The 21,783-nt window shown below is 40.1% G+C and overlaps 1 protein-coding gene and 1 pseudogene across 4 annotated transcripts in view; both read right to left on the minus strand.

Moving 5' to 3' along the window:
* Nucleotides 1-359: 359 nt before the first annotated feature.
* The window catches only part of SLC26A3 (solute carrier family 26 member 3), a 31,437-nt gene continuing 10,013 nt past the window's right edge, over nucleotides 360-21,783 (minus strand). For all 4 annotated transcript variants that reach the window (XM_033088780.1, XM_033088781.1, XM_033088783.1 and 1 more), the window contains 18 exons: nucleotides 21,186-21,296; nucleotides 20,770-20,942; nucleotides 19,352-19,516; nucleotides 17,823-17,975; nucleotides 17,297-17,379; nucleotides 14,424-14,571; nucleotides 14,207-14,320; nucleotides 14,026-14,103; nucleotides 10,486-10,581; nucleotides 9,416-9,522; nucleotides 8,895-8,964; nucleotides 8,710-8,802; nucleotides 6,948-7,043; nucleotides 6,386-6,619; nucleotides 4,772-4,826; nucleotides 3,382-3,524; nucleotides 3,189-3,254; nucleotides 360-1,002 (listed from right to left, as the gene is read on the minus strand). In XM_033088780.1, the coding sequence (XP_032944671.1) occupies nucleotides 979-1,002; nucleotides 3,189-3,254; nucleotides 3,382-3,524; nucleotides 4,772-4,826; nucleotides 6,386-6,619; nucleotides 6,948-7,043; nucleotides 8,710-8,802; nucleotides 8,895-8,964; nucleotides 9,416-9,522; nucleotides 10,486-10,581; nucleotides 14,026-14,103; nucleotides 14,207-14,320; nucleotides 14,424-14,571; nucleotides 17,297-17,379; nucleotides 17,823-17,975; nucleotides 19,352-19,516; nucleotides 20,770-20,942; nucleotides 21,186-21,296 (2,009 nt within the window). In that variant the 3' untranslated portion in view covers nucleotides 360-978. The remainder of the gene's footprint in view (nucleotides 1,003-3,188; nucleotides 3,255-3,381; nucleotides 3,525-4,771; nucleotides 4,827-6,385; nucleotides 6,620-6,947; nucleotides 7,044-8,709; nucleotides 8,803-8,894; nucleotides 8,965-9,415; nucleotides 9,523-10,485; nucleotides 10,582-14,025; nucleotides 14,104-14,206; nucleotides 14,321-14,423; nucleotides 14,572-17,296; nucleotides 17,380-17,822; nucleotides 17,976-19,351; nucleotides 19,517-20,769; nucleotides 20,943-21,185; nucleotides 21,297-21,783) is intronic.
* LOC117012473 (small nuclear ribonucleoprotein F-like) lies at nucleotides 7,058-8,692 on the minus strand (annotated as a pseudogene).

Here is a 21,783-nt window from a genome sequence, read left to right on the forward strand (position 1 = left end):
CCTAAAGCTGATACCCATTTTGTGGTTCTTTTCCCAAACTACAGGCATTCCCTTAAAGGACTCAGTATTCTAAAAATGAATGTTCTAGAATGAAATGGGAGTATCGAGTTAAATGATGATTTGGCAGCTCTTTCTCATAAGGAAGGAAAGGAACTTCACTTTCCTTGCTGGGTAGGCATTTCCCACCACCTGGGAGTCAGGAGGTGCGCGTTAGCTCCTCAGCCCCATTACTAATTCACCTATAAATGGAAATAGCAATTGTATATATATATATATATAGTCACGGGAGGTGGAGTATAGCATAAATTGTAACAGTTATATAAGATGGGGTAGTAGATTGGGGGAGGGCGATTATCACTTTGTGAGAGGTGTAAATGTCTAACTATTATGTTGCTTTGTACACCTGAAAGTAATAAAAAAATAATTTTCACAAAAAAGAAAGCTATAGTGATAGTCATAAAATCTGGGCCAAGAACCCTCATTGCAGGGATTTTAGAAGATTCTCGTGTAGGAGGCTTCCAGCCAGACCACGATAATGTGGACTCCCTGCAAGTATGTTCCAGAAAGCAAACGAATAGCAACACAAGACATATCTACTGTACAATTGAATTTTTTTAAAAATGGAGATACACTAGTATGGGCAGTATAAATGACAAGATTCAAAGCAGTGGTGTAAATACACTGTAAAATGTGCACGAAAGTAGCGACTTGGATGGAAATCTGTCAGTGCTATAAAAATACATATAAACAAAAACATTTCTTCCTTTGATAAATCTACAAGCTATAAAATTAAGAGTATTTACATAATTTTATACTAGATATGTGAAAAGTATACCATGCTAGAACAATCTCGTTCCAAAGTTTGAAACATAATCCTGTCAAAAATATTCATACAATGTATGATATCAATAACCTTCCGGGTATAAAGTTGTTCTGTGTGTGACAGTCAGATGAGGATCCCTCTGAATTATATTTTGATTAGAATTTCGTTTCAACTGGTACCTGGAAGAAGACAAAGTTCTTGTTTTAAAAGACTTGTTAAGTTCTATCCCTTTCAGTAATCATATCTTGTGTTTAAAAGGAGTTGCGGTCAATCTGATTAAAATTAGAAGCTAGCATTTGCCAGTTATCGTTTTTGTTTTTTGTTTTTGTCTTAAATTGTAATAATCAAATACCTTCTATTGCTACTTGGTTAACATAGAACCGTGTGATACCATGTTGTAATATAAGTATCTTTTGAAGGCCTATTTTAACTTAAAATAATACAATGCATTGTAGCAATATATTTCTTCACATTTGTTTCAGGGGCCACACAAGCTCCAAAGAGTTATATGTGTTGGCCCGACACATTCAGTTTTACATGAATCACCACTGGTGGCCTGTCCATAATTGCTGATTGTGGGGACAGAGCCCCAAAAAGCAGTTTCCAGGCTCTCGGCCTCACATAGAAAGGTGCTGGCTCAGGTAGTAAATGGCCATCTACTGTGATCAAGTGGCCAGCAGCTGTGGCTAGTTGGCCGTCAGCTGTAACCATTGAGCCATTAGCCACTAATATAACTGCCGTGGCTAGGCTAGCAAAAAAAGGGGGAGCTAGCAAGAAGATGGTGGCTGAGCCTGCAAGCGGCGCAGTGAGGGGTGAGAATTGTGTGGCTCCTGCTTCCTGTGTCTCCAACCCAGCCGCCAGCGAGAGTATAGAGATATGACTCCCCTACTTATGGCTCCGTGGGTGTTCCTTTTTGGCCTAGCCATATCCTGCGTTTTTGTGTGGGGAGTGGGACCAGAGACCCTGCGGGGCGCCCCGCACGACACTTGGCATATTTGGCAGGATCCCCTGCACTGCACTGATTTATCTTCTTCGAAGAAATGCAAGGAGCTGGTGTTAAATGTTTCTTTTTTCAAATATGGGGAAACAGATACAGGATGGTGCTGACTACATTTTGCTAAACAGTTGGTTCTAAAGCTTTGATCAGACATCAGGTTTAAATTCTATTCCTATTCTTTATCCTCTAAAAGCTGGTGAAAATCCTGAATCCAACTACTTGGCAGAGGGTTTCTGGCAATGCTCTCTGTACAAGGGGCTTGGGCAAGGTGCTGGATTTGGGTTTTTCTCGAATCCAGCCCTGGAAACAGAATCATGGTGCACTTCTCAGCTCTCCTCTCACCTCAGGTCGATCTACAATAACTTTCTGGAATGGCTTTTCATTCTAACCTTTTTCTGTATAATATAACTCTTAGAAAGGGTCCAGGGTTATCTTATGCTATACATTTCTTTATTTCTAATGTAAATTCCTTTTGCTGTTCTTAGATCTTTCTTCAAATAAGAGAAATACCACCAGTCACCTCCCATATTTGAAGACAATCATTTGATTCTTTCTCAGGACCCTCGATATCATTAGGTTTTCATGAAAGGATGGAGCCGATATAGTATAGTAAGCAGAGCACAGGCTTTGGCATCAGGTAGATTTTGGTTCAAATCCTGTTGCTGTTAGCAAAGTGACAGCAAATTGGTTAAGTTGTCTGAGTCTTTCCTAATTTCCTCATTTATGAAATGAAGAGATCTTTGCATATTGTTGCATGGATTGAGATAATGTAATGTACCCAGCATGTACCTGGCCTAAAGCTGATACCCATTTTGTGGTTCTTTTCCCAAACTATAGGCATTCCCTTAAAGGACTCAGTATTCTAAAATTGAATGTTCTAGAATGAAATGGGAGTATCGAGTTAAATGATGATTTGGCAGCTCTTTCTCATAAGGAAGGAAAGGAACTTCACTTTCCTTGCTGGGTAGGCACTTCCCACCACCTGGGAGTCAGGAGGTGCGCGTTAGCTCCTCAGCCCCATTGCTAACTCACCTATAAATGGAAATAGCAATACTTCCCTACCTCATGGATTATTGCAATACCAGAATAAGGTCCTGGTTGTACTTTGACAACACAAAAAGTTCTCTCTCTTATGTTCAATATTGCATTAATAGAGATTTAGTATCACTGTTTTCCATCCCTTTTGTCCTTGGGGGAGTTTATTTTCCCCCAAATGTCCTGGAGATTGGCCTTGCTTCAATTTTCTAGGGATGAGGCACTGGCTTAAACAAGTGCTGGACTTCCTGCAGTCTGCTGGAAGAGGCCTCACTACTTTTAAGTTTTTTGTCGAGAGATCTAGATAAAGATAAACCTGTTGAAGACTCTTACCTTACATTCTCTGTTACGTAATCCTCCATTTGTGTTTATAGTATAATCAAATTTTATTTCTTTTGCCTGAGAAAACCAGAATGGAACTATGGATTAGAAACACTTTTAAAAAATATATTGACAAGTAAAGAGAAATTTAAAAAGCAAAGATGGTTGGTTATACAAATGTGAAAGTGACCAAAAAGCTGGTTACCTGACTGGAATTAAACTTTGAAGTACTGTAATCCTTCTTCATCAAAATATGCAAAACAGCATCATGGATTGTTAAGAAAAATATCGAATCCTTGACTTCCTCATCAAAAAATTCACACCGTGCAAGCTTCTCAATGAAATCATCTGAAGAGAGAAAAGAAAGAATAATAGTTAGGATAAATAATTGTCCACAGGTGTCTCCTTCAGGCCAATGTGCATTTCATTGACGTCTGTGTGAGTGTTTGGAGTTTGCAACGGTACAATCCCAATGTGCCATTAGTACCATGTATTCTGGAACTAAAGCAACCCTTCTAATAAAAGTATACATTTAATGCCCTAAAGTAAAAAAGATAGAAGGAAAAACGTTCAAATGAGAAAAACTTTTAGTCGTTCCAGAGCCTAGATGAGAAATGATAAAGGTGTGGATTAAGGTTGTGGAGCTAAAGGTGGAGCTAAAGAGGAAGAAAGTGATTCAAGAGATATCTAAAGGAGACTCACTGAATGCAGAGGGAAGGGGAAAAGGAGAATTATAGGTGGCTCCAGGGTTTCTACTTGGGGCAACTGGGTGAATGGTGATGGAGTGATTGAGATAGGAAAGGAGGAGTGGTTTGGGGAGGAAGGATAATATATTTAGTTTTGAACATGTGTATCTGAGGTGCCTGGGGCACAGTTGAATACATGGGTCTGCAGCACAGAAGCAAAGTCTGGGTTGGAGGTGTAGTTTGGGAGTTCATTAAGAAGATACACTTGCAGTCATAAACATAGAGAAGATTGACTAGAAAGAGTCCCTGGAATTCGAACTATCGGGTTTAAGGGTGAAGCCGAGGAAAGACTGACTCTTCAAAGAGTGGGAGAGGACCCGATATTAGATGCTGAGGAGCTACGAAAGTGCTGGGAGGTGAATCAGAAGAATGGTCTTGCAGAAGTCAGGGAGAGAGAGTTTCAAAGACAAGTGCCAAAGAAAGGGCCAAATGCTAAAGTGAGCTCCGTGGGCAGGAGGCTGGGGCGGAGGCAGTTGATCTTGACAATCTGGACATCGCTGATGACCTTGGCAAGGGCAGCCCCATCAGCGAGGTGAAGCAGAAACCAGATGATTGTGAGCTGAGGGAATCAAGGGAGAGAGAAAACAGGCCTACATTTTCAAGAAAATGAGAGTAAAAATGGTTACATATTCACTCTTTTGCAGTCTACTAAACTAGGATTCAAAATGACATATCGGCTCAACTAAAATATAAAGATGCTATTTCCATAAGGATTTCTATCGGTTCAGCTACAAATTAGATTTCCTTCTTGGTAATCATAAAACATAGCTGGTCTTTGGAGAGGTTGTCTAGATTGAGTTGGCAATGAGCCTGAAGTGATTGTCAGAATATAAAAATAAAACAACTTACCATCAGTTCCAACAATATACACATCTACCTTGATCCTGATAAATTCTTGCAAAATCTGTTAAAAGGAAAGTAGATCTTCCTTAGGGAACAGTTTCACTTGTCAGAAATGTAAAGAAAACTATCATAGTTATGCCTTATGGGTGACATATTGCTCTCAGAACTTTCCATATTTTGAAAAGAGACAATAGTATAAAGAGACACTAAAGTTAAAAACAAGGCTCAGTGACAGAAAGAAATAAATCCAAAGAAAGAACTCTCCTGGTAGAGTTCTTGTGGGAAGTACGATGGGAAAGTACGGGAAGGATGATGGGGAAATGTCCTGCCTCAGCTCACAGGATAAGCTCGGATTCAATTTTAAATTGAAGGGAGAAACAAAGGAGTCTCCTCACTCCACCGTGATGCTTACTTACGTCACTCCCCAATTTTACAAGTTTTTTCTATGGGATGATCTTGACTAGAGCTTTCTACATACATAAACAAAAAATCCCTAAGACCCAGAAGTTGTTCATTATTCCTGTTCACAGTGACTGGATGTGTCTAGCACCAATACATCTTTATCCAATTTTCTGGTCTCTAGGCTAGAACAAATACCAGTAGTGATATCGTTAAGGACATATAAGATAAGCAAAGTAGCTTATACTGCTGATCAATTTAGATGATCACTAATATCATTAGGACTTCTACAAGGCAAGTTAGGGCTTTCAAGAAACATAAGGCAGAGTCCCTGTCCTTTGTGTTACATTGCTAGGATGAAAAAAAATAAATTTTAGGTGTGTGTGTAGTTTTCCTCCAAAGCTAAAACAAACACAAAAACAGAGAAAGAAAAGAAAAAGCAAGCAGTATGGACAGTTTTGTGATAAGATTTTTTTAAAGGTAAGTTTGAAAGAAATGAAATTGATTCTATTTTCTATGTTTGTATCCAGTTCACCCATACTTGATACATCTTCTCTTAGCTCAGTTCTTATGTAGGCAGGTTTCTGTGCAAAACCAAGCAAATGAGGAAAATGTGGAATTTCTTAAATTTTCTTTATATCTGTTTCTGCATTTCTGTCAGACACTAATTTATTTTAGAAATCCTGACAAAATTGTGGAAGGAAAACAGACTGCAACCTGATTGTTTCAGTCCTTTTTAAAATCACATGTGACATTTATTCTTTCATCTCTCTCTCTTTTTTGGAAACAGATTGTTATATAGCCAAGCGAAATTTCATCAGCTTATAATCACTAAGAATGAAAACAAAAGGGCCCAGTATTTCACTTTTTCCCAAGACCTTTCCAAATCTTCTCTATTTTAGGACAATTTAGATACAATGCACACAATGATTTGAAGGCACCGCAGGAGTGAGTGAGCATAGTTGTCCGCTAGCAGTTCAGGATACATTAGAAATGTAGGTTTAGTTGCCTTCAAAATTTTATGCCAGTCTCGTATTGAATGCACTTTTGAAGAGTTTACTGACATGTCCCACTTGCACGCCCACTCCCTCCAGAGAATATTCTAAGGTTATAATTTACTTTTACTTAAGTGTGTATTATCTAAAGAAGCATCCTTCCATAAATACAATTTTTCACGTCTCGTCACTGATTAGTTGTTTCCGTTAAGAAAAACGAAATTACCCTTTTGAGACCTCTCATTGAAGAAACGTCAAGAAATGACACTGCCGAAAAATCAAGAATAAGGCTATGCAGGTCAACTTTTGGGACCTCGAGGTTGAGAGGAAGATCGGCATTCCAGTCTATGTGGAAAGGCAGGTCTGTGGTGTTGATTGGCTGATCCAGTTCTTCTATCTGATTGTTGTCCAGCTCTTCGTCAGAATCTTTCAGGCCATCAATGGTACATACAAATCCTTTCTGCAAGAGAGGGTGATGAAATGCACGATATCTGTGACCACGGAATACACTGTGTATGTCAAGGATAGCCAGTGACTTTCTGAAGCCCAGATTCAAGGTCGGGCCAAGCAAATGAGGTTGTAAACTTGTTTATTTGGAGAATAAAAATTGTCCTAGGAGAACAAAAATTTTAAGGGGTCCATCAGAGGTCCGTTTAAAAATACAATAATGGATACACGAAATAGCTTGTTTCTCTGGCATTTTATTGAAAGGAATGGAATCAACATACTGATCTACACTTGACTAAGCTTTGAGCTATTCTCCACAGACATGTGGTCAAGAGACTTACTGGTGTCACTTGTAGCAGGCCTTTCTTCTGCAGTTTTTGGAGTTTCTTCACGGCTTTGTTGCGCTTGCGTAGAATTCGAAGTGGACTAAAGCCAACCTGAAAAACCCATTGCTGTGTTACAAGAGTACTGAAGATTCTGCTACTTATATGCCGTAATGTTAATAACGTTAAGTGGAATTGAGGCCCATAATAAATATATTTGTAATAAAATGTAAGTGTTTCAGACAACATCAGCGCGAGCGTTGTGTCAGATCTAGAGTTTGCTCGTCTTGTATGCAGTTAACATCCGAAAGCCTCGGTACCATCCAGGAGTCATCCATAAATTATCCACGAATGGGTGTAAACTCTGTTTGAATCCGTTTGTGGTTTTGGCCCGCGCAACTCTTAGGAGATTTTATTTTATTTATTTTCTAAATGTTGAATATGGGTGCCATCATTAATATTCTGCTTCCACATGATTTTATTCTATCAAAATGTATATGATTATAGTTTGTACTATCTATTATGTGATTTTATTTTATAATTTTAATATTAGATCTGAGGATAACCTTTACTTCCCCCTTTTCAAGACAAACATATTCTGATTGTGGCGATATTTAGCTCCCGAGTAACAACTAAGGAGGATCAAAAGATACTAGATTATGTGAAAAGGATAGTATGTAAAGTCATATACACCATACGAACCCATTATTATTAAAAAAAAAATTGGGTAGAAAAATGTTTGATGCCTACCAAAGTAATAACAATAGGTGGGTCTTAAGGCAGAAGCTCAATGCAAAGTACCCGTAGACCAAAAGGCAGGTACAAGAGTAAGCCTAGGCTCTCGGTTTCTAACCCTGAAGATGGCTTTTTGTCATCTTCTCTCCAGTCCATCAGGGGACACCCAGTTGTTATTTCATGTTAAATATTCACTTACATTATATTTATTGATTTCATTTTTTCCCCAGATGGAAAACAATTTTTTAATTTTATACATAAAAAAAGCCCCACAAGAGATGCTATTCTCTTATTTCCCCATCTTCTTCCTCTTCTTCAACACCCCTGATATAAAGCACATTATTACACCTTATGAAAACTTCACCCAGATGTCCAGACAATGCTCCATCTATGTATTCTTCTGTGTTTGCAAGCTGCATGTTCATCTAGCCACCTACAGATACCAGATCGCCTTTGTACTCTATTCCCCACTTAAGTTCACCATTACTGGCTTCCCTGTCAATCCGTTGAGGAAAGGTTTGGGATTGAGGGGCAAACTCATTGTGACGCCGGGCAAATGCTGCAGGTTACAAGTCCCCGACCCTGTTGTTGTCATGACTGGAGCACCTACAGCAGGGCCGGAATCGCGGTGCTCCAAGAGAAAACCGATTTCATTTATATTTTAAATATTTGTTTGCTATCCTGCATCTCTTCAATGATGCAGTCAAATATTAAATCCTCTTGTTTCTGAAGTTGATGCCCCAAGAAAATCTGTAGGATACTCTCTATTAAAACCCAGCAGCCCCAAATCTGTGGAAGTTTTACTCTCTGGCAGAATTTAGTCAAAGGTGACTGTATGTTGGACATCGTCTGAAGAGTCTTATTTCTCAATGTATTAAAGGACCACTTATAAGGTCGTTTCACCATGGGATACAGAAACACTACCACAACCCAGCCTCCGCATATGTGAAGTCAATGAACCTCTCTTGTTACAGAACAACATTTCATTTCTAGACATTCAGTGGAATTACAAAAAAAAAAAAAAATTAGTAACCCTAAAACTTACAGCATCGATAAGTTTCTGCTTAAAGAAATTAATGTTTGCAAAGTAAATAGGGGATGGACATCTGAAAATTTTCACTCCTTCCCGTTCATATATCTGTAAGGCAGAGAAGTAATATTAGATGGTGCCCATTAGATTCATACTAATGTCATTTAGCAAGTCAAAGTGAAAAAATGAATCTTCCTTACTTCAGAGTAATCTTTTTTATTTTTATAGATGTCGTTCCTTCCAACGTTAGCCAGTGTGCTGCATTTTGGACTGTAAGGAAAATCAACATCATTGGTGTGAATCACTCTTGTGTATTTGGGGGCCGAGAAGGCCGGCACTGAGGTTTTCCTAGCCTACCACAGCAGGCAGGCTCCCTTTCCAAAATGTCAGAGGTTGGGTGGTTGAACCTGCTCAGAATATAATTACTTCCAGTGTACAGTGGGGCAGACAGACTCAGAGATTTACATGATGTCTTTGAAGTGGTCACATCAGGGAGCAGACCAACAGCCGGTGGGACGTGGGGTGATGCTCTACATTCAGGCCCTTCTGTTGTCCTTCGGGCCTGGGGGAGAGCAACCTGAGGAAGGACGGACTCACCAATCCTGATAGACCTGCACGCTGCCTATCAACTGAACTACTTTTCCCTTAACCAGTGACAAGTTTTTCTCTTCTGACACTGGCATCAAAGTCTGTGAGGATGCAGAGCATGACAAGCACTCACAATTGGGTCCTGAACACGATGGTCAGGAGCTGAAATGCCACACTCGCTGCCAGGCCCAAAGCGAGTCCCAGGACAACGACAAATATGAAGGTCATGATCCAAATGAGCTGCAGAAGGAAGGCAACACATACATTGCAACTGACTGATTCAAGTACAGTGTCTTCGGTCCAGAGCTATGAGAAAGCATGAACTTCTACAGACAATAGTGGAGGGTGGAATTGTACAGAAGGGAGGTCACTTCTGCTGGCTTAGGTTCTGAACCATAGAAACACAAGCAGATATCTAAAAACTCCAAAGAGAGTGCATCCATTGCCAACCCTATCCCTGAAACAGTTCAGAAAATTAATGTATATGTCACAGCTAAGATTCCAGAACCAGCTGCTAATTTTAAGCAAATTAGTCGGTAGAACCTATATGAATCTCTTACTTTTGGTCTGCTGATTTCATTAATGGCTACGATATCTAAAAGCATTTAGCATGCCAAAAGGCTGTGGAAATCCCCAACAGTTATCTAGCAGGAACAAAATGAGCCAAGTATAGTTTATTACTTGATGCCTGTAAAGTTCCATAGGATATGGTGTTTTGATGCCACAGACTTTGACCCTGCTGTAATTATGGACTCTACTTCTCATAGCAAGGCAAGTGGAGAGCAAGGGGAGCCCCTATAGAGTATTTCCAAAAGGAATGCTCAGAATTTAAGTTTTTCACAGATTCTCTGGTAACTAACATATGATGTAATGAAGACCAGAAACAAGGCATACCCAGAACTTCAGAGAGTTTCTGTGGCATTTGGGATGACTGTAAGAGTTTTTAGAACAGATCTAAGGAAATTCTCTACTAGTGTTTCTTGGAGCATTTCCTACTTGCAAGTAGCTCATCCTTTTAAATTGAAATCCTGGAGAATGATCATTAAAGTATGCAGTTTAAAGATCGCAAATGAAACAAACAAAGGTTATTTTAATAGATACATAGAAACAAAATTTCTCTTAGTTTACAATGAAATATGCATTGTACTTCAGCATTAAAATGTCATCTTGATTACTCTCTCTAATACAATTACCTCTACTTACACAGTCATACTTATCCTTTCGCCACAGCCTTCGTATTTCTGTGAACTGCATCAGCATTCCCTTTAAGTTTCCAAGTGCTAAAGCTGCCAAAACAGACTGAAAAACATAAACAGCAGATGTACTTCAAGATAGCCAAATAAGCCACACAGAGACAAAGGTGAGGGTTGCAGATAAGTGAGTCCTTTAAACAGCCTCAAAGCAAAGGGCACACCCTTTTGTGTTGTGCCAAGACACACCAGACCTGGGACTCTGACCTGGCCCCAGGTGTGATTTTTGTCCTTACCACAGCGACAGTGACATGCCATAGATGATCTGACAACACCTACTAGCCTATACCTTGGGACCAAGAAAAGCAGATCTTAAGCCCTAGGATGGAAATAAATTCTTTTCCATCAGAGATAGTCTAATGTGTGTCTATTTATTGGAGGTGGGAGAGGGGGTTGCTCTTTGATAATTAAAAAAAAGTTTGGGGCGCTTCGGGTCCTGGGATTAGAATGCAAAGCTTTGATGATGATCAGCAATCATGCCATTTAGAAAGAGGAAGCTGAATATCACAGGGAGGCTAACAGACTCGAGGCAGACTCTCTGGGACAGCGTGAACCATATCTGCCATCTTCCCTGCTATATCCCCAGAACCAACCAGACTAAATGCATATAAGAGGGGCTCAATAATGATTCAGTGAATGAGTGGATGAGCTAATGAATTAATATTTTCCAAGCCAGGACTAAGCACCCAGTAACACAGCCTCTTTTAAGTAGCCCTGATGTTGACACCATTGAATAGTGGTTTCACTAAGAGGTCTGAACGGAAAATCCAGCTTGACCACAGAACACTTCAGGCTTCTGGTTCTCCACATGCTCAGTGAGATCATTTAACGTACAGGAATGATGACAGGTAAGGTGAAAAATGCTGACTCACCAAATATGGGCCCTTTCTTATTTGGATTTTAACACAATGGTAGGAACATGCCCCAGTCCCTGTCCCCAGTTCAAGCTGTTCCATTCCAAATGTGCTACGCAATTTGTATACTGATTACTTTCATGCCGTAAAAGCACAGTGTACAAAAACAAAACAAAACAGACATAGTTTTTATTTCCATATCTCAAAGATAGTTTAACTGATTTTTTATTTTCACAAGTAACATTTATAATTTAATACCTAACCAGTTAATTTTACTGACTGTGAGAACAGAGGTCATTGTTTAGAAGACTGAATATGGTCTCAAGTGACTTTAAAAAGGAAATTGCACTCAAATAAACACCGGTTCAGAAGTGGTAAAAACTGAATAAAGCCTGTAATCTAGTTAACAGTACTGTGTCAATGTGTCACTGTCGGTTACTGGCTGTGATTTTGTACTAGAGCTATATAAGACACCTTCACCATGGTCTCTGGGGAGGGGTTCATAGGGCTCTATAGTAAGCCTCCTCCTTTGGGGGACTTCAGTATAAAACACGTCAAGTGCCACCTGCAGAAGAGACTACTTTTTCTTTTCATTGGCATTATTTCCCTGTTCTGTATTCCATAGAAAAACAATTTGAAACAATTAGTAATGAAATACATACACAATAGAGCCCTTTAAAAAATAAAGATTACAGAGCATTGAGAAACTATAGACAGGTAAAGGAAGATCATTTTACTAGGAACCTGGTATCCACACTACAATTGCTATAAAGAATTAAATGCAGGGCCGGCTGGTGGCTCAGGCAATTGGAGTTCCATGCTCCTAACTCTGAAGGCTGCCTGTTCGATTCCCACATGGGCCAGTGGGCTCTCAACCATAAGGTTGCCAGTTCAACTCCTCGAGTCCCGCAAGGGATGGTGGGCTGTGTCCCCTGCATCTAGCAACGGCAACTGGACCTGGAGCTGAGCTGCGCCCTCCACAACTAAGATTGAAAGTACAACAACTTGACTTGGAACAACTTGACTTGGAAAAAAGTCCTGGAAGTACACACTGTCCCCCAATAAAGTCCTCTTCCCCTTCCCCAATAAAATCTTTTTTAAAAAAAAGAATTAAATGCATATAAAACGCTTAGGAATCTGTTGATGCTTAATAAGCACTCAAAAAACATTCATTATTAGCTATCATTATGGGTTATTTTGCCCTTTTATGATAAAAAGAAGCAAACGACTGTTCAGGGACCAGGATATTACAGACACAGTAGTCTAAGGACTTGTCACCTGATTCTTTGGAGGAGGGGTTTTGACTAACATTCCCGGACGATGTCCTTGGGTGTTGTTTTCTCACAAGAGATAGGATTTTATAGGGCGATTGTTTTTTTAGTTTCTGCAAGCTGATGTGGGTGAGGCAGACCCCAAGTGTACAACCTGGAAGAAGCACAACAGGGCAGAATTCTCTCCATAGGGGGTTGTATGTGCATTTATTTTGACTGACATCTACATTCTTCTGTTCCTTTGGGGGTGACTTCTTGACTCCTTTGGAAACCAGGAAGTTAGCATATGGAGAACACATATTTTTGGCAAACAGTACTCTGCACTGCTGAATGGGCCAGCGAGGCTCTTTGGGGTGACCAGAAACCTGGGACCAAATTCACATTCCTGCTACCAACCAACAAGGAAAAAGCCCTAGATATCAACCAGTCAACATTAGCTGGTCCTGTCATATTTCTATGTCCGTTGTAGTCAGAAGGTATTAGAAAGTTCAGAGAATAATAATGCTAACAACATTAACAAAAAAAGCTATCATTTATTGTCTATCATGTACCACACCCTGGGCTAGTTACTTCGCGTGCCTTATTTTATTTAATTTTTGCAGCAACTCTGTGAGGTGGGTGCTATTTCCCTCTTTATTTTACAAATGAGCATCTTGAAGTTGAGAGAAGTTAGGTGATTTGCCCAAAATGCACAGAGAATAAGTGACAGAGCCAGGAATAGAAGCAGGTTTGCTGTTGTCTGGTTTCCTAGAGATCCCGTGGTTTCCAGGGTCTGCTGTTAGGTGTTTCACCTGGGAGCCGCAGCAGTTTACAAAGCATTCACCTAGACCCTCAAAAACTACATCCAGGATCGCGGGACAGAGGAGACCGAGGATGAGGGTGCAAAGCCTGTGTCTGGCTGTTTGCTCCTGTCTTGCAACCTGACAGCTTTGGTCTTGGAATCCAGCCAAACTCCGGGAGCTGCAGGGTGGGTTTCTAAGAACAGGTTGTGTGGCTGGTAGCACCGTCCTCTGACTCAGAGGCCCTGATTACCTCACGCTTTAAGAAAATCTTCACTTCAGTGCATTCATACTGAAGCTGCAGTGCCAGAGTGTCTATCTATCTAAACATTCATTATATTCCAGACTACGAACATGGGAAGAGCAGAGTAGATAAGAAAGTTTGGGCATGTGCATTCCTAACATTCATAAAATTCTACTAGGGGAAAAATAAATATTTTTGGCCCACGGAGTACTGGCTAAGAAGAACACTTGGGAGTTTGCAGTTACCTCATTTTCCCACTTGGTGTGTTTCCAGAGTTTAGGAACCAGGGTCCTTGATTCATCACTCAAAGGAGAGAGATAGTATCCAAAGAGAGAGGCTTGTTACCTTTTGCATTGGCTCCAGAAGATAGCCTATGGCTACAATTACAACTAGCACGATAACAGCAGAGAGAAGCCCAGCAACCTGTGAAGATGACAACATTCTCATCACAAAATCCACTTTCCCCTGTTTCACATTCCCCAGTGACTAATGCAGGATGGCCCTCACCTCAAAGAGCCTGAAATACCTGCGTTTTGCCTCCAGTGCTCTCCTGAATCGCTGACCTGGAGAGGGCGGTACTCGAAGCAAATCCTTTGAATGATCCAGTGAATATGTTACTTAACCCCAAAGCGATTAACTCCTGACAAGAGAATGGGGAGGAACCTGTTTTTAGACGCTGCACCACTGGTACTATACACACAAAACAGTATTTAATTTAGACCCAGCGTAGGTTGTACAATTACCTGATTGCCATCAATCGGATAATCGTGTTTGAGGGAATAGACACTGGCAACTGAGAAGGCCACTGCGAAGCCGACGATTGCAATGCTAAAGCTATCTCCGATGGTCTCTTTGAAAATCTGCAAGTCAGGTGTAACAGGGGCCTGAAATCTGAAATGGAAGTAAAACAAGTCTGAATGTCACCAACCTGCTTATAAACCTTCAACGTATCCATCTGCTCTCAGGAAAAGTCCAAATTCCTTATCAAGGCCCCAGTCTATCCCGTCCCCCCATTCCTGCTTAAATTACTACCATTTCCCAAAATGTATGCTCCAGCCGCACCCAGCTTGTTTGTTTGCTTGTTTGTATGTTTGTTTCTCAAAGGTGTCACCCGTTCTCTCGCCTTGGAAGCTGCTGCTAACTTTCTGTTCACTCTGCCTGAATCATTCCCCTCATCCCCAATCCTCCCAGAGAGTCTTTTCTCACCGCAAGATCAGTGTTAAGATAGATTGATTCTCTGTGCTTCATCAGCTCTTGTTACCTCCCTCTCCCATCCTTTCCACCGCCACCCTCACCCCGACCCGGGCCAACTTTCCACCCAGACACTGAGCGGAGATGGTTCACTGTTCTGTGACCAGGACGGAACACTCTTCGTGGCATATATCAGGTGGTCAATAATTGTTGGGCAAATCAATGCATGAATGCCGTCTAGGATGAATGATGCCTCACTTTGGAGCAGGACTAGCAAGAATTTAACACCACTGAAAACTTTGGAATCTGTTATCGTCGAAAAGCAATGCTGCTTATGTTTGATACAAGATTGTTAATACAGTCCAATGAGAGTGGTACATCTGATGTGATTTTGCTAGTATAACTGTATTATAATGTATAATTATATCCCCATAATGTTCATGCAAAATGTCTTAGGTCCTAGTTGTATTGTTACATTGGGTGGCAAAGCATCACCCACAATGCCTTCACTACTTCTCCATAGATGAAGACTTTCTCAGGAAACACAGTTCTGAGGCAAGACAAGCAAGAAAATCTTCTTTCCATTGATAACATAACCTTTCATGGAAAACCCTTAGCAAACAGATGGGACTTGGACTCTGCCCCATGCTGCACAGAAGAGCTGGAGCCAGCTGTGCCCTGACGGAGAGTGGTTTTCCATTTATAGTGACACTGTGTCAGGAAAACGGTCAACTCAGATGTTATTTTTGAGCTTATAGACTTAGAGCAGTTAAATAATATTTGCTAACTGTATTATAAAAGGCACACATATCTCAAACTCAACAGCGGTTTACTCAAATGCCCAGCTCCTGTGAACATCTAAAACTTATTGGTGGTGGGATAATTGTATCCATTCAACTCTTAATTGCTGTTCATGCTTTGTGAATCTCCATGGTTAAAAATTTGCAACTCTAATTTTGAAGAAGTACTATTATCTCATATTCTGAAGCTACCATGAATCAGAAAGTTAGCTTGGAATAGTGTTTGTTTATGAAATAAATCTAAAATCAGTGACACAATTAAAATTCATATTTCATACCAAAATAACCAGAAGCCTGCTATTATTCTTTTTTTTCTAGCCTCTAAACATCATAGACAGAACGGTGCAATGAAGTTTTATGGTCTGAAAACTTGAGTTCATGTCCTAGGCCTTGTTACTTACCTAATTCCCTGAGCCCAAGGTCAAGAAGTGAGTCAGAAGTAAACCCCAGGCATTCTGCCTCTAGAACGTGTGACCTTGCCTACTAGGCTACACTGCCTCTCTGCAGAGTGTAACAATTAATAAGTGTGAGTCCCCCCTTCCACACCCGGCACACACTGTGGAGAGAGATCCATTGACATTTAAAATATATTCACTAAGTAAAGTCTCTAAGATTGTAACTCAGTGATGTTAAGTTTACCTTTTATTTCCAAAACCCTCCTGACAAGATCCCTTTGAATTTAATAAGGTGTGATTACTTGAAAGCTGCAGAGAGGAGAGAAACCCTAGAAATTTTTCGGCTTCAGTCTAACTCTTACTTTAAAACCTTTTAAATTAAAAGTGATGTTTGTGATTCATGAAGTGTGACACATGAATAGCTGGTGATAATACGTTTTTGCTTAAAAATATATATTTGCTTTTAAAAGAAGTCGGTTATTCTTAAGTCAACAATGCACATAAATACTGATTCTGGGAATTCTCAAATACTCCTTAAGCACGGGAGGGAGGTCAGTCTTTTTTCTTTTTTCTTTTTTAACAGGAACACCTTTCTTTGGTAAGCAAGTTGTAAGAAATTGATGCTATGGTCTGAGGTCAGAGAGAGAAAAGAGAGCACAACATTGGCTCTCCCCTCTCAGTCCAATCAATGCAATGGGATACATTTTTCAACTCCTCATATGAATTGGATCTCCTATCCTTCTGCCGGGCTAAGAGTTGCTCTGGCTTTGTTTTGAATCTGATCACGGGAAAGGACAGCGTGTGCTTAACTGGGCTGCTCAGGCGGTGTGCCAGGTGTGCCTTCAGTGTTTCCTTTGAACTGTCGGATCTTGGCTCCGGTAACTTCAAACAAAACACTACATATTGTTTATAGTAACTTATGAACAAGGAAATCTGGTTTCATTTGGTTTTCTTTTTTTACGAGGAGAAGCTGGTTTAATGTGCCTATTTTGCAACTTTCACTATTTCACGTTTACTTGTATTTGAGTCCCTGTTCATCTGGTTTGCGAGTTTTTCCACAAGGAGAAAGAAACTTCCTGATATTAAAGACTGCAGACCCACGTGTCCTTGTGGCTCCTTCCTAGAAGCCTAATGGATGCCGATGCAGGAGGACTCTGGCCTGGAGTAATGCATACGGCTGCCAGCTCTCTACCTAGTGCTTGGAGATGCCATCAGAAAAGACACACTCACCCTTTTTGCATCTCCCCAATCACAGCCACGTTATACCTGTTTTTGAAGTCAAGGCCATAGGATATACCTGTTGCGATCACAGTCTGCAAAGTCACAAATTGCCCAAGTTAGAAATGTGAGATAGACCTAAGCGTCTTGCTTTACAAAAAATACCACTGTCAAAAACCACCTCTTGACCTATTAGATAAGAATCTCCAGCCCAGGCTTTGCTACTTTTTAAAAAGTCCCGAGGCAATTCTGATGTGTCGCCAGAGCTGAGAATCACCGCTCTAATTCAAACGGGTCTATTGACTTTTCAGAGACTTGTCCTCTGCACCAGCCTTGTCTTACATGAAAAGAATAAGCCCAAAATCATAAAAGGACGTGATTACATTCTGAATGAAGAGAAAACCTTACTAAGTGTTGTACTTAGAAAGTGCACAATGGCATCTGCCCCACTGAAACCTCCTGATCTACAGATGGTGAAGGGCTTTCAACATACAAACCTGAGACTAATGAATTATAAAGTCTTAAGATAATCAGTTACCATGATGAGTTCAATTGGGATGGGCACTGGAAGTCTGGCTTTGTAGCGCTGATTTATCTCTTTAACCACAAATAAAATGAGAAGGACAATCAAGGACGTCACAAGGTCTGCAATGTTAGTTTTCTCTATTTGTGTGAATATGGAATTTAGCACCTAAAATTATAAAAACAAAAACACCCAAGTGGTATATTAATGTGGTTACGACACTCAATTATTTCCAAATAGATAGAATAAACAGTGAAGCAAAAGGACGGACAGACATTGACAGTGATTCTCTGCTCTGCTCCTTTCACCATGGATGAGTAGTTATAGAAATTAGCACGCAGGGGTGGAGGCTAAATCAGCAATGTCAGCACCACACTGGTTTAGAGATACTTCTGCATTTTTGCTGGGAATCTCTTTGGCTAGTGTCAAACTTTCTTGGGTTCTTTTCACATTTTTACAACTGGTCTCTTCTACTCTTAGGTCTCTCTGGCCATCGTTTCTGATCCCTGATAGTTTTCCTTAGGATGTATCCTCTTAATTCCTGGCTCTTTTTAGGTTAAGACCCCTCACATATCTTCGTTTAGTCTCTGTGCCACTTTTGGAAATGATTTTGTTGGCTAACTGCACTGTGAGTAATTTTAATTCTTGCAGCCAGTTGAATTCCATGTCTATGGGATCAAGACAGCTCAAGCAGACCCAAACTAGACCCCAAATTGCTCCCAAAACACTCCACTTTGGGTTTAGCTCTGGATGGGAGTGAGAGAGTATTAGTTCCAATTTGGAGCAAATTCTGTCTCAGACTTCCAATGACTGTCTCGATAGCCACTAACAAGCCCAAAGTTAGCAAAAGAAAGGAAATAACAAAGATCGGAGAGGAATAAATGAGATAGACACTAAAAAGACATCAATAAAATCAAGAGCTGGTTTTTGAAGAGATAAACAAAATAGACAAACCTTTAGCTAGATTCACCAAGAAAAAAGAGAGAGGACTCAAATAAACACAACCAGAAGAGCTAAGAACACTTTGTTCTACAGTGTGTCCTCTGAAGGAAGAATCACTGTCCTATTCACATATTGGCCAATTTTCTTTTGTTTTATAAGCAAAAACTGTATAAGAGAATCAGGAGGACTTCAATTCTAAAAGAACGAGAACTGCTTTTTAGAAATAGGGAAATATCATCACTCAATTAGCACATTTCTTTCAAAATAAGATTTTAAGAAAAATTTAAAAACTTGGGACAAAATATTAAAGCTTTTAATAATGTACTTAGATTTTTTTCTTTTTAATAATATTCAAGAGTCAAATCTAAGAGAAGTGGTACTTAGTTTCTATTGTTTGCATTAGCTGGGTGGTAGACATGGTTGATTTTCACTGTTGTTTTCTTTGCCACTAACTTTCTTAATGTGAATAAGTTTCACAACCCATTTGTTTCTTGGAAGTCGTAAGTAAGCCCCATGGCAAAGGCATGAAAGGAAAGTTCTCCCAGAAACATGATAGTGAATTTCATGTATTTCAATAATTTTTAAGCAAAAGGAATACTTACTTTGAAAATTGAAAATGGATCAGTGTATGCCTTGACATCCAGCTGAAGAATAAATTTGAGTTGGGAAACCAAAACGTGAACAGCGGCAGCTGTGGTGAAGCCACTAATCAGGGATTCAGATAGATATACCACCACAAATCCGACCTGCAGAACCCCCATGGCCAACTGGAAAAAGAAGGCAAGGCCTGTGTTAATGTAGACGAGGCATACAGCTCAGCAACCGAAAGGGCCAGCAATTGAAATGACTCAAAATGTAAAGGTTCAGCCTGCACATACGTCTCGTAAAGAAGCATGAGTCCCTGCCTCCTGGAACACCTCCCATTTTAGGGGTTTCTCCCTCTTCTCCCCAATTCCACCCCATCTGCAAGGTGAAATATTATATGCTTTTCAAATAGCATGCAAGTCTAGCACACCCCCAAGAAGTAATATGCTTATCTCCCCTTCCACTTTTTTTAAAAGGTGCAGTATCTTTAGAAGACTCATAGCAGAATATCTAGCATCAGCCCTCATAAATTTCCCCATATAATTTTAAGTTACGCTTTCTAGCTGCTGTAGCTTACATGGGTGAGCATCCATTCATATTCCCTTAAAGAAGTTGTTTGACTTTTGTAAGAAGTAAATAACCTCATATTGAACATCTGAAGTGCTTAGTTTTAACTGGGGGCAAAAATCCTTCCCTTAGATGCCTGGCCTGTCTTATAATATAAGTCCCCAGAACGCAGCCAGAGCTGTGGACCTGCAAAGGTACGAGGCTCAGAAATGTCTTAGAAAGAACAGACCACACTGTTTGTTAATAGGACACACCACTTATGTATTTGTATAAATGGCCTCTTTCTTTAAGGAATGGCTTTAACCAATAATATCACTATTCATAAACTTGGGCAATATCTTGAGGAGTCCGTGACATTTTCACCATCAGCCATGGTGTGGCATGGGAGGAAGGCTTTAGGCTCCTCCATAAATCTCTTCAGCTTTCCCCAGATCTTTGATATGGACAGTTCAAAATGCTAAACCTCAATCCCTTCCAATTAGATTACAGTCCCTGAGGAATTAGGAAGAAAAAAGTTTCCAAAGCTCTCAGTTTCACTATGACTTGCACCTAGTTATGTTTCGTGATTATATCAATTCCCAGGTATTTTATTGAATGCAGCAATTCAGCATTTCACTCCTCACCACAGGTGCCTTCCTCTTCCCACTTTTCCTTCTCTCTAGACCCATGTTCACTGATCCTTGCAACGTGAACTGTCCCTCCGCTACTGGTTGGTGAGTGATCCTCCTTAAATTGTTTCCTATGGGCCACAGAAGGAGGGCTACAAATCAGAGGGAAGAGTAGGGAGGCACAGCAGGACGGAGGAAAAGCAGAAAAATGTGTACCAGTCAGGACAAGGAGGCTGGGGATTCCATGAGAAAGTGCTCACCTGCATGATTCCAGAAAGAATTGTGACCATTGCAGCTACCATCACCTTATGGTCATCTAGTGATGAGTTATTGCTCATTGAGCTATTAGAGGAATTCATAGCATCTGGACTGGCCGTTGGGGTTAATCTCATAACTGTCGCTCCCACCATGATACTCAGAACTGGAAATGGACCTAATTAACAGAGGGTGCACTGTGGTCAATATATGCCTCCCTAATGTACAATTGTCTTTCAACCATAGTGTAACATAAAAAGACTGCTCTGTCCTCCTTCCCCAAGACCCAGTCCTAATTCTTACAAGAAACTATGACTCTTTTCCTGGATTATGCACAATTTGAAATTGACGCAATGTGTGGCTAATGGAATTAATAAAGAAAAAGGAGTGTGAGCGTTAATTAGCCCAGAAATTCACTTACCTACAGATATGTGTCTAGAGGTTCCCAAGAAAAAGTAGACTATGATCGGGAAAAAGGCTGCATACAGCCCATAGCCTGGGGGGATAGTGACCAGCAGAGCATATGCTAAACCTGTAAATACACAAAATCAGGGGTCTTATTTCTTGCAAGGGGAATCACAGAAGTTCTATTTAGGTTCTTTAAGTATTTAAAATTGGATCCTAAATGTAAGTTACTTTATTAACTCAAATGTATCAAAGATGTAAATGTAAGAGCTAAACCTATAAAACTCTTAGAAGAAAACATAGGTATAAATATCCGTGACCTTGGATTAGGCAACGGTTTCTTAGAAATGATCCCATACAGCATAAGCAATCAAATTAAAAAGAGATAAATTGGGCTTTATCGAAATTTTAAAATGTGTGCTTCAAAGGATACTATAAAGAAAGTAAAATGACAATCCTTGGAAAGGGAGAAATTATTTGCAAATCATATCTTGAATCAGGTTCTAGTATCCAGAATATATAAATAACCCTTGCAACTCAACAATAAAAAGACAAGTAACCTAATTTTAAAATGTGCAAAAGATTTAAAGGGACGCTTTGCAAAAGATACACAA

This window comes from Rhinolophus ferrumequinum, chromosome 20 (assembly GCF_004115265.2).
Source record: "Rhinolophus ferrumequinum isolate MPI-CBG mRhiFer1 chromosome 20, mRhiFer1_v1.p, whole genome shotgun sequence".
Taxonomy (NCBI): domain Eukaryota; kingdom Metazoa; phylum Chordata; class Mammalia; order Chiroptera; family Rhinolophidae; genus Rhinolophus; species Rhinolophus ferrumequinum.